Source organism: Pseudopipra pipra, chromosome 5 (genome assembly GCF_036250125.1).
Source record: "Pseudopipra pipra isolate bDixPip1 chromosome 5, bDixPip1.hap1, whole genome shotgun sequence".
NCBI lineage: Eukaryota > Metazoa > Chordata > Aves > Passeriformes > Pipridae > Pseudopipra > Pseudopipra pipra.
The window spans coordinates 6901056-6914168 of record NC_087553.1 but is presented as its reverse complement, the minus strand read 5'-3'; the positions used below and the strand labels follow the sequence as shown (position 1 = coordinate 6914168).

The following is a 13113-nucleotide window of genomic DNA, read 5'->3' as shown; positions in this document are numbered from 1 at the left end:
GTGAAGCTGTTCAGTCCCAGGCCATAGTTAGGTAGCCCTTAGTGCCCATTTTTAAACACAGATCCAACTAATATGGACATATATAGGAATACATATACACATATATATCTATATGTAAAGGATCTTTATCCTACCTTCCTTTAAAAAAGGCAACATAAAAAATTGGTGCATAAGAATTCACAAACTTCAGTAGAAACGCCTTCAAAATCAGTCTCTCCTCAAAGGTTTTCTCTGTTTTTGGTATTTCTGGGGGGAAAAAAACCCAATAAAGCAAGAAAATTGAATTAGTAAATGTGTAGAAATCCCTGAATCCCCAAATACACTCAAAAACCCATAAAACAACCTGCAAACTTTGAGATCATACTGATTTTGATTTTGTACTTTTAATTTGTAGCAAAGCACACTAGGTCTGATTTCCAGAGTCTTCTCAAATTTCCAGATGGGAATTGGAGGCTCTTTGATAGAAACATTAATAATGACAACATAATGAACATGTTTTTCTGACAGGCCTCTGACAGCTCATCCCAAGTTAATCTTGATTGTCTGTCCAATACCCTGGTGGCAAAAACCCCAACAGATTCTGAAATCTGCCCTGGACCTGACCATACCTCACTTTTCCAGCCTTTTTAATTCTCTTACTGAGAGACCTGGGCAGATGCCATGAGCTTATCTCTGCTTCAGGTCATATGAAGTTTTAGCACAGATCTCCTCTGTCATTTGCTCTGGCATCTCTTATTAAATACATACATTTTAATACAAATATAAGTACTAAATACATATATTTCTTATCATAATGTATATATCAATAAAAATAGATAGAAAAGATATATTTACATGGTTCTCCTCCTAGTTATCTGGAGTTTGAGAGGGAAAAAAATTGGATCTTGATATTCAATTGCACAAAGTAAAATTAGTATCAATTACTTTGATGCATGTAAGACTACGGATATTAACATACACAAGTATATCAGTTACACAACTGAAATAAAAAAACATTAATATTCTCAATTCATGAATGATGAAAGCAAAGTACCAAGACTTTCAACCAGAAAAAAACACCTTAAAAGCCTCCTTAGCTTTGTGTACACAAACCTTCTTTTCTGTAATGAGATTGTTAGTGTGCTTACTGCTAAACACAAAACTAAGCTCCTTTTTGAATCAGGCATTAACTGAATTATTAATTGCCATGCAAAATAAAGGCACATTCTAGATTTCTTTAGATAATTTGTAAAAATGTGGCTTAAACATTTCCCGTATTCATTACTATGTTCCCAGATTTATTTCCAATTTCCATGGAAATTTTTTAGCAGCAGAACATATAAGACATAGGTTTTTCAAATGGACGGTAGAATTCCCTTTAAAATATTCTATAGGGATTAAACTGTTGTATTTCCACACTCATCCTGGGCTGTAACTAATGTAAGAACAGATAACTTTATAATTAACTTTATTATTCTTGGCTGAGTTTCTGTGGCACAACAGAAGTGGGGAATAATAAGGAGATGCAGAGCTCTGCCTTTAAGGATTTCATTGAGAATACTGCTGTACTTGCACAGTTTTGTTTTGGGCACAGTTTGGTTGTTTTGTTTGCTTTGTTTTTTTGGGTTTTTTTCTTAAAAAAAAGAAGCATGATGGCTTTTTTGAGCACTAAAGGAATTGCCAGCTTAATGAGTCTCCACTGCCAGGCTTTATTTGTGATACTTTCAACTATATTTTCATTAAAAATCAGTGCACAATCTGATGAGCCCTAAGGCTTTGTTCACCTATATGTATAGAAAAGCTTAATTAAACCTTCAAGGGATTTGGACATTTTGTAGGTGATCCCACATGCTGAATAGATCCATAGGAGAACAGCTCAGGGCAGCAGGAATATCAAGTAACAGCGGTGTGTTCTTAATTTGAGGGAGAAAAATCCCAATCTTTGCCTCACAGAGAACCCCCCCAAGGATGAGCTCAGCCTCTGGATGAACATTTGCACACCTTATATGGTCCCAGAGGCTCACACAGCACTTCTCTCCCTCCCCACACTCAGACATGCTATACCATAGCCGTAGAGGCATGTGTAGAATTTGTCCTCTAGCCAGTCGAGTCTGCTGCACAAGAAATGCATTCAGCCAGAAGAGGTGTTTTAAGAACAGAGAAAACTTTCCCCCCCACACCTCCCAAAAAGATGAATTATGGTGGGCTGTGCATATTACACCCAAATTGGGCAGCTGAAACCTTCCAGGGGGAGAATGAGCTGAGATAACTGTGGAATGAGTCTGAGCTCACTGAAGGAGCTTCTGCTTTTGTAAGTCACAAACACAAGTTGTTTGGGTTTTTATCCCTGTTTGACTGGTTCTTCCTTGGCCTCAGTGAATTCTTCCCTGTGACGGTGATGAGGCCCTGGCACAGGTTGCCCAGAGAGGTTGTCCAAGGCCAGGTTGGATGGGGCTCTGAGCAACTTGGGATAGTGGCAGGTGTCCCTGCCCATGGCAGGGGGTTGGAACGGGATGTTCTTTAAGGTCCCTTCCAACCCAAACCATTCTATGGTTCTAAGTTACAAGTAGAGCACATGAGCTGTAAGTGTAATCTGGCACCACCTGATTACTGAAGATGATCTGTTCAACCTGGGAATGCCAGGATACAATCTGCACTTTGGCTGGTCTGATCTGTGATAAGGGAGCACCAGGGCTGGGCCTACAAGAGGAGTCCTAGTCCGTCCTGTGCGAGCTCTCTGTATTGATCACAACAAAACTACTTCTTCCCCCCCACCAAGCACTGACTGAGCAGGTATTGAGGCAGATCCATGACTTTGACCCTATGATGAATGCAATTGCTGTCAGGGGTACAATTCTTGTGCTCACAGATGTAACTTTTCAGTTGAAAAAGATTCAAGGGTACTTGGGGTTGCAATAGCAACCTATGCTGTCAAGAGCTATTCCTCCAGCCCAACAAGTGTGTTCCTCAGCTTGTCAATTAACTGCAGTGTGAAAAGAGAATGGAGTATGTTTTGCTCTGCTCAGCAAAATGAAAGTTCAAAAGTTAAGGAGCATTTATCAGCATGCATGAATAGTAATTTTTTTAAAACATTTTGATTGCATTTGGCATCTGAGTCTAGCACTGGTGAAAGCTGCCTAAATGAACTCTCTAACTCTTGTAATTTGTAGCACTAGAGATTATTCTGACTGTTTTGTTCTTAAACAAAACATCTGATTGATGATTAGGAATGTTGCCTAAATAAAGTTAACCATGTACAGTGGCATTTTGTGAAAATTAATTGCTTTCTCTTCATCTCTTTCAAACACTTTATGAATTTAATCTAAACTAATAGGCTGTCCTTACTGGTAAAACCACAGGACCACATTTCAAAGATTCAGGATTATCTCAACTACAAAACTATCCTGTTTTTCAAAAAACAGGACTAAAAGATATTTTATTCATTTGTGACTTTAAAAGCATCCAGAGAAAGTGAGAACAAGAAACAGAAGTCTTAAGAGTTCTTCAAGGTTTTAATCTGGAGTCTGCTGGTTCCAGCCAGCTTCACATCACTGCAGGTTTTGTAGGGAGGGAACCTGCAATTTGCAGTGATGTAATCAGGCACCAATTGTCATAAAGTTTCTAATTTAGGTGTCTAAGTTTAGATGCCCAAAACTAACAGGTAGAGCACTTGCTATAGTTAAAGGCTTTTGAGGTTGCTTGGAATAAACAACTTCATGTTCCTAGACTTTGAAGCATCTAGAATTAGAGGTGACGTGTGAACATGTGGGAAATAATATCTATAATAGTAGCTGTAAGAACTGCATGTTGAGACCCTCTCAGTAAACACCTTTGGTCTAATTTATAGAACAAAACAAAACTCCAGTCTAAACCCCTTCTAGTAAACATCTTTGGCCTAGTGTATATAACAAAACAATACTCTAGCCTAAATCTCTGTACTAGTCCAATGAATGACTTGCCTTTAAAGGACTTAAATATGTTGCCAACCTCTAACTGAAATAGGTATCATTATAAAAAGTCCAGCCCAGACATGCCTCTAAAACCAAAAAAAAAAAAGAATTTGAGTGGTAAAGAAATGGTTAATAATACCATGGTAAGCTTTTGCCAGAGTCATCAAAACCTTTGAAACAACCTAATGACTGTCAGTAAACCCAGCTCCCAGCCCTAAAGAGGTATATTCAAAACACACACTAGGGCAAAAATGCTCAAGGAGGTCTAGATAAGTGGACCTTGGCACAGAGCCAGTGCATAAATACCAGCTGACACCCTGGAAACAGCCCTGCTCCATTAACGTGGCATTATGGCCAAGCTCATTATCCCTGCCAGGGACAGGTTCCATGCTGCAGCTTTGACCCCCTGAACACCTCCTGAGCACCTCACCCTACACAGGCTTGAGAATATTTTCTCTGGCGCTCTCCAGGAGGAAATATTCCCACTAGAGCCTCCTTGCATCCCCTCATGTCAATACTTGTAATGTACTAGAGAGGAATGTGGTGAGATAGTTTTACCAATTTCTGTCAGCCATTTGGCAACAGCTCCATAAATTTCATCAAGGATAAGTATCACCACGAGGTTAATGATGACAGCAGTGGCAGTCACAGTCACTCGAACATTTGACCTGGTTGTCTGATTTGTGCTGTATGACAGAGCTGCTGCAGTGGTAATTCGGTACACAATGACACCAAAAACTGCTGAAAACGTCAGCATAATCTGCAAAGAAATGCACACATGGGTTAGTCCAAGTTTGCTACTGGCATTTAAACAGAAGCTGTGATGTTGGGTTAGTTCCATGAACTGGTATGAGTTATTTCTTAGAGCAACACGATAATATGAGGATAATCAAACGAAAATGTGAGAATTCGAAACTCACAGACAGGGACACAAATAAGAAAATGGGTGCAGAACTCCAAGCTGGCACAACAATTCAAGTGTCACAGAACGATCAGAGGGCTGGAGCACCTCTCCTCTGAGGACAGGCTGAGAGAGTTGGGGTTATTCAGCCTGAAGAAGAGAAGGCTCCAGAGGGACCTTATAGCACCTTTCAGTACCTAAAGGGCAAGGGGGTTTATAAAAAAAAGGGAGAGTAACTTTACATGGGCAGGTAGTGATAGGACAAGGGGGGATGGTTCTAAAAAAAAAAAAAAAAAAAAAAGAAGATATTTAGGTTAGATGGTATTGAAAAATGAGGGTGGTGGGGCCCTGGCACAGGTTGCCCAGAGAAGCTATGGCTGCCCCATCCCTGGAAGTGTTCCAGGCCAGGTTGGATGGGACTCTGAGCAACATGATTGTATGAATGGCATCCCTGCCCACGGCAGGGGGATTTGAAGTAGATAATCCTTAAGGTCCCTTCCAACCCAAGCCTTTCCATGATTCTGTGACACTGATTCTACTCCTGAAGTTGCCATATCCATTCTGACTAAAGTTACACACATCATTCATGTGGTGAAACTCGGGTTGTTTGGGTTCAGATGCAGCTACTGAGCAAGGTCTTTTTCTCTGGCAGTAGATTCAGATGCCTTGGACTGAAGGGCCTTCACGTGTATGTAGGTAAATGGGCTTTCCTGGCTGAAACCACCCCACCTCTGCACAGTGGAAGTGGCAACTTACAAACTAATAAAAAATAATTTCCCCTGTTATTATTGTTTTAAGACTAACCTAAGAAGGGTTACTAGGGCTTCACTTTACATTTGTGTCCCAGAAATCAATTGGTATCCTTGGCATCCCTCATGGGTTGGCCTTGACCCATGAGACGAGGAAAGTCAGTCCTGCTACTTAAGGTCAAGTTCCCACAAGAAGAATTTGAATTTCACAGGCCTATGGTATTCTGGTTTTAAAAAAAAAAAAAAAAAAAAAAAAAAAAGTCTAAAACACTGCGCAGTGAAAAAAAAATCAATAAAATAGCAATAAAAAATAGCAAATTTTCATACTCAGAGCAGAAAAAGGGGGAGAAGATGCATTTTTCTCTTTCATTTTTGCCTTTGGCAAGAATTCCAGTGTACATTCATTATTTTAGGTAAAACATCTTGAGATCCTCAGATGAAAGAGACTACCTAAATGTGAAAGATTAGACTATTGTAATTATTTCACTTGGCCTAGGGGCCCAGATTCACAACATGGGTTTAAGGAAATTTAACAGCTCATTTTAATGATCCAGCAGTAGTTTATTGAATTCCTGTATGCAGAGGAAGGTTGTTGCATGAAAAGGAACTATTGCAAAAGAACCAGAATGAGATTCGGAGCATTATTAAAGGTTGAAGGTGAAAACAAGGCACATTTTGCCTTAATGGAGAACTAGTAAACATACAAAAAGATAATGATTTGGAGAAACTCCTGGAGATATCAGATGAAATTCACAAATAAGTTTTGTCAGAAAATAGTAATGAAATATTAGATCTTGTAAAGTATCTAATTTTTACTTTTTAAAGACCTGTTTCAATAATTTTAAATGAAATGTGGGTGAATGATGAGTTTTTGCTTCATGCTAATATTTTTTGTTCAAATAATGGTCTAAATAAAAAAATCTGAGCCTAAACAAATTTAACTGAAAACTTTTCCAATGGCATAAAATATTCTTTCCTTTTGTTTTGCAGTTTTAATTGTGTTGAGAGAATATTTATAATTTTTGTATCTGTTTTTCTCTTTTTTCTTTTGACTTACCTACCAACCATGCAGAAAGAAATCTGATTCATGCTGAACTCCCTTCTCAGCTCTTGCTATGACAGAAGTGGTGAAGGAACACAAAGACCATAACTTTTTTCTTACTTGTTCATTGCAATCTCTACAGTAGAGAGTAAAACCCCCAGTAAAGAGAGGAAAAAAACAGCACTACCTGGAATTAATCTAATTCACCTTCCACCTCTACAGTTATCCTGAGATCCTTTCTTGTTCTCAGTTGGAGCCACAGATTCTTTCCTCTTAATCACCTTCCTAACACTCTTTTCCTGTTTCTTTTCCCTGTGGATTTCCTTGAAAGTTTTTACTGTGGTGGTGGACAAGGGAAACCAGCAAACTTGAATGCATCATTCTGGAGATGATGAGCTCTCTGGGCCTCCACAGGTACCTTTCCCATCACAGTTTCCACTTAGGAATATCTCAACAGTAGAGGAAGGAGAGTCAAGGACAGTCATCACTGAACAGAGAAAGAGGAAACTTCAGATCATGGAAGATGAACGAGCAAACTCTTAAACCTTGTCAGAGGATGGAAGGGATCCATAGCAATGAGGAAGGTTACTGGAGAGTGAGATACTATCAGAGCAATGCACTATTTTGGCCTCCTCCATTCATGCAGTGCAATTGCAAGGTATACAAAGTTACCAAAAAAAAATGTTTTATTTGCTTAAAGAACAAAAATATTTGCTTTGCAAAAGCACCAGAGCTTCAGAAACTGTCAGTTGCCTAGATGTTTTTAAACATCTGCTTAGATACAGATGGAAAAACACTCCTTTAGGAGTCTTCATTGCCTGTGCATCCAGCAACAAGAGAAAACTGAGGAGGGCTTGTAGGACTGCACGGTGAGTGAGAGCACAGTTCTCATTCCCCAGACAGTCACTGAGAGGGAAAGAATGGTTCCTGTACCTTCATAGCTTTTCTCTCATTCCTGAAAATACCTCTTTTGCCCAAATTCCAGGTCAGGTAGTCACCTTTTGTTCAAGTGCCCGCTTTGTGTTTTGTTGTCATTGCCAACGTTTCATCTGGCCAGTTCTCCCCCCCAGCTGTGGCCAACACTTTCTTCCCTGAACGTCTAAACTAGTCCGTCAAGGACTGAACTGCTTAGAAACAGATGTGAAAATTGGCTGCAGGAAAGGTCACCTACTGAGCCTGGTATGAATGAAGACAAACAGGAAAGCAAACTAGATCTGAGAAGGAAGCTATAAAACCCCGTGGGCTACACTGCTACCTTCATCCAAGTAGGATAACAAATTTAATGTCCAAATAGTTCTTTGGCTCCCCAGTAGAGCTATTCTAGAGTCAAGTATTACACCATGTGAGTAAGAAGAGGCAAAAGGGTCCAAAAGGCAGAACAGGCTGAGCTCTTGTGCCACGACACAGATTGGTTTTCTTCCTTCCTCTGACTGAGCCAAACGTGCTGCACACAAAGAAAGGCTCCAGAGATGGCATTGCCCTGCACCATCCTTCTCCCTTCCAGCAGCTACCAACATTTTCATCACACGCTCAGAAATCTTTGCCACAAAATTCACCTTCTAAATATGGAGTTTATTAAGTGTGACATACGTTATCACTAATCACACCCAAGTGAAACCTGTAGATGCCCAGCTGAGCTCAGATCTCCTGCTACCATTGATCTTACAAGGCAAAAATAAGACTTGTGAGCTTCTGTCCTAAAATCCCTGCAAAAGACGTTGCTTAAATCAAGGCTGGATCTGCGGCCCCCTCTGCAGTCCACTGAGGCTTTGTGTACAACAAAAGAACTGTGACCAGACTTTAAAGCATTCATAAATGTGTAAAACAATCCTTGAAATTATTTGGTGGTGTAAAATATGACCGATTGGGCAAGAGAAACAAACACAAAGTTTTTTTTCAACCTGCAGATTTAACAAAAAGGAATAAAAAAAAAAGAACAGAGTTCATGAAGGAGGATTTACAAAAGCGAAGGACACAAAAAAAGTACAGAAATAAAGAGTAAAAAAAAAAAGAGGAAAGATTTTACAATTAGAATACCATTCGCAGCTTCAAGAATCATCAGGGAAAATACGGGATGTAAAGGTGGGGGACGGAACACAACAGCATCTTTCTATAGTAATGTGGACATCTTCATGGACAAAGCCTATGGATTTGGGACACCAGACCCTTTGGGCCTGAAACAGGGGGTATTAAAAATTCAACAATCACTTCTGCAGCACTCGCAATTGCAATGTCTGTGTGTGTGTGTGTATGTCTGAGTCTTCTCTGCCTGTGTGCTGTAGAAATGCAAACACACATGTAAATTAAAGATTTCATTACCTATTACATGTTTAGTGCTTACAGCTAAAAAGATTTGTGAGAATAACGGAGGTAGACCAGACCAATTAAGTTTCCCCAGTACAATTCCATTGCACAGACCAACAACAAACTTTATGTTTCCAATTCCTGGTTAACTAATCTAGCAGACAAAAAAGGAAACATCACATACAATAAAGAGCAGATTGTAATGTCCACATAGGAAAGCAGAGCCAGCTCTCCCTCATCAAGAGCTGGCTTGAATTCCATCCAAGGTTTGCAAGTTGTCCTACATATAAATAATGTTCAAAATATTCTAAAAAAAATCATTGTACCCATTTCACCAAATGGTGAAAGTCAGCCTAGTTCCATTAGTCTCTAACAGAAGTTGAAGAATTGGAGCTCTGAATTTTACATCTCACAAACTGTAGGTTATAAACCCTTCATAAATCTCTCTAAGAAGTTACAGTGAGCAGGGAATGTAATACATAGGCTATGACTCAGGAAAGCACTTTAAGCTCATGCTTAGGGCAGATTTAAACATGTGGTTAAAGTCAAGAGCACATGTAAGCACCTTGTCTGCAAAAGAATGACTTGTAGAAGCTAAATCAGGGATATATGCTTAGTCATGCTTAGTATACTCCGCTTTAAGTGAAGTCATGACTGGTGCCAGTTAGAGGTTCTGTCTAAAAAGCAAATGGTTGGTATTGCCTCAGGATGGTAAACTAACTCAAGGTATTGCAAATACATACATATATATATGAAGGACACACCTAATACGTACAGAAAATGTGCTTAATATACAATTCATACATCTTTATAAATATATGTGTATGTATTTATGAACGTGTAGACATTAAGTCGTCTTCCGTCTGAGCACAAAATGTTTTTGCTTGTCAGTAAAAAAAAAAAAAAAAAATCTTCAGAGGACATCTGTTGCAATACAGGCAAGTTTGAGTAAATTAGAAATACACTTAGGTATTTTAAAATAATTTAGGCCTAAAGTGAATTTTCCATGTTAGATGCTCCGATGGTGTAAACAGGCCTACTTCATGGCCATTTTATACTGGCTGTAGATGTGAAAACAAGCTTTCAGTCAGCAATTACACTAACCAGAGGGATAATGGGATCCTCTACAATGTAATTTAAAGTTTGTTAGCCACTCTTTCCTATTGTTCAGCAGCTTGATGATGTGTTTATGCGTTGCTGAAAATTTCGTGAGGACAGTGGTGTCCACACTTCAGAATCGGCTGACCTGCACACCTCATTCTTGTTCTCAGGTGAGGATTGTGTACCATGATCTTCCTCAACTACAGTGCAGTCCATCCCTGAATGTGCCTTGGACAAATACTCCTCAGCAACTGCTGTATTTCACCCTTTTGTCACCTGTTCAGAAGGCTCAATGCTTCTGAATGTCACTGTGACCGAGACACATAATACTGTGCTCACAACCAAATGCATGGTGGATAACAGAGGATGGAGGAGAAATCCCATGGGAGAGGCAAAACCTAATAATGAGCTGCTGCCATAACAGCAAGTCATCCAGCCAACAGCCCTTCCATAAGCAGCCTTTGGAAAAAGGGAATAAAGCTGGAGGTAGACCCTGAGCTCTCTAAACCCTCCTAGTATTTCTCACAAACTGGAGGTTATAACCCCAGCTTCAGATTTTTAGCGTATTTGAGAACACCAGTTCAGGGTTCCCGCTCAAGATGCTCATCACAATGTCTCTCACACCTAATAAATGTGAAGAAATGCAGGTTTTGTTACCATAAATAAAATCAATCCGAAGTTGGCTGCGTATCCAGGCATACGGTCACTGCACGTCAGCTTCTCCTTTTCATCCTGTAGACAAAACACACAGAGAAAACAACAGCCATGACAGAACTGTATGATAGGAAATACTAGAATTAGTAAGACTTGTTGTTGGAGCACGTTCTCAAATTCCCTGCTGTGATTTTGAAGAAGATTATGTGGTTTGGAACACCAGTATTTTAAGATAGAGTTTAATTGGAGAGAAAAGAGGGTAAGAGAGTAAATGAGATGTACAAAACGTCTGCAAAAATCAGAAAATATCCTATGTAACTATGATTTGAAAAAAACTTTCCAGGTCTTACTAAATTTCATACTGGGAGAAAGCCCTGTGACTCACCTTAATTTACATTTAAGCAAAACAAAATTCAACCTTTTTTTTTAATTGCTTCTTGTAAAATTACAGAAGAATAGTGCTTGAGACAGAAATCAGGACAAGAATGCTGATTACCACTGAAGTAATTTTCTTTGTCTAATGGTCACACTAGCCCAATGTAATTCAAGTATTTCCTGCAAGTCACCCCAATCCATCTCCTGGTACCTGTTCTATAGGAAAGAGAAACTACAAAAGCAAGTCCCCTCTGTGATCTCTGCTGCCAACCTTGTTTTCCTCATGCATCTCCCTCTTCATTGCATAATCTAAAGCAACTGTGATCAGTGAAATCTAGTACGCTCTTACTCTCCCCACACAAATTCAACTCCATCTCCAGCCACATGTACATCTAAAGAAGATATTTGAAGATGGATTTATATAAGAAATATGACTCCCTCCTCTCAAAATAGGTTTCTTAAAATAATAATAAGGTCACTACTTTGTTTAAGTTAACCTAAAACTATATAATCAAATTAACTAAGGACACAAAGCCAGCTGCTGTTCATATTTCTGTGAACCATCCGTTGCTATCCCTTGGACTGGTACTACACTTACACTGCAGTTAGCCCAGAGTTATTCTGAATTTAAATGAGTTTAAATCAGATTAGAATTCAGGTCAGAGGTTTCCAACAGACCATTTCTAAGGCACAATTGTCCTCAGATAAACATAAAAATCTAGGAGTGTTATGCCTTTGCATAAGGTTTTCCCAAAGTAGCATTAGGAATACAGCATATTCTCTAAGTGCAGGAATGTGGCCGTGGGTTTTTCTCAGGGAGTTTATTGGGATGTGCAATTGGACCTAAGACACCATCCTGTCTACACATCCACTGCCATGGTGGTGGTGCCTCAAAGGCTGTGAGAAGGAGGATTACTCAGCATCCCCTCTCCTCGGCTCAGCTGTTCAAACACACAAACAAAGCGCGTCTCCTTTGGGACAGTGTTGGCAGGACTGGGCCAGAGCAAACCCAAGCAGAAGCACAAACAGTTTTGCCCAATGTGTGCAGTACATAAATATGCTGTACAGTGCATAAATGGAGTCCATCATTCGGCTGGAAGGTTACTTGGAAAAGCATTTCTGTGAACACACAGATGCATTTCATTTCACTTTGGCTTTTGCCGCTCAGCAATTACACAGGACATTAAGAACTTCTAAGTGATTATGCTCCAAGAAGGCCTGAAGGATACCACGTTTTATAATTTCACCAGGGAAAAAACACTAAAGAAGCAAAACAGTAGAATGAAGGCCAAAGCTGTTAAAGGAAAGAAGAAAATATTTTGCAACCGCACTGAGGTAGAAAGAGAAAATTGTGATTTATAAAAAAATGACCAGGAAGAGCCAAAATGAGAAAGAAAATTGCTTCAAAAATGTCTCTAGCTTTAAGAATTTTGAAAATTAAGAAATCATAACATCAAGACCAATTTTTCACATATGAATCACAGTTGTCAAATACTGAGTAGCAAATTAACTAAGGTTTTTCATGTTTAGGGAGTGTTTGCTTACTATTTCTGTGATACTATTTTGGTAAGACAGTTACTGTATTTTCAAACATCAGTAAGAATTCGAACATGACCTACTGGCTTTCCAAGTCAAGAAAAACCTCACATTCTGGAAGACTCAACAATTTACAAAACTGAGAAATTAGGGAATACTCTAAGAAACAGTTGTCCATTATGAAACAGAAGTAACGATCTGCCCTGCTTGCCCTACCTACCACCTTTTCTTTTTTGGGGTTTTTTTGGTTTTTTTTGTTTTTTTAATAAAACAGAGCTGGATAGTTAAAAGAAAGAAGAAAAACTAGGCAAGTTGAGCTATGATTGACATATACTTTTAGAGATTAATACAAGAAGCTAAGATGTACCTAAGCCTACATTTTTAGGCATTAAGATACATTAGGATTAATTCATTTAAGAATGCCAACTTCAGGAGAGTTTAAGGACTGAACATATTAGTGTTTGCCTTGTGTAGTCTCAGCGTATACATTAGGAATGCACACACATCTACCATCACCAGCAC

The 13113-nt window shown here is 39.2% G+C and overlaps 1 protein-coding gene across 1 annotated transcript in view; it reads right to left on the bottom strand.

Moving 5' to 3' along the window:
* Window positions 1-13113, bottom strand: part of ANO2 (anoctamin 2) — a 154985-nt gene that overhangs the window by 32243 nt on the left and 109629 nt on the right. The window contains exons 14-16 of the mRNA XM_064654295.1: window positions 10684-10758; window positions 4488-4689; window positions 135-246 (exon numbers count right to left, since the gene is read on the bottom strand). Coding sequence (XP_064510365.1) covers window positions 135-246; window positions 4488-4689; window positions 10684-10758 — 389 coding nt within the window. The remainder of the gene's footprint in view (window positions 1-134; window positions 247-4487; window positions 4690-10683; window positions 10759-13113) is intronic.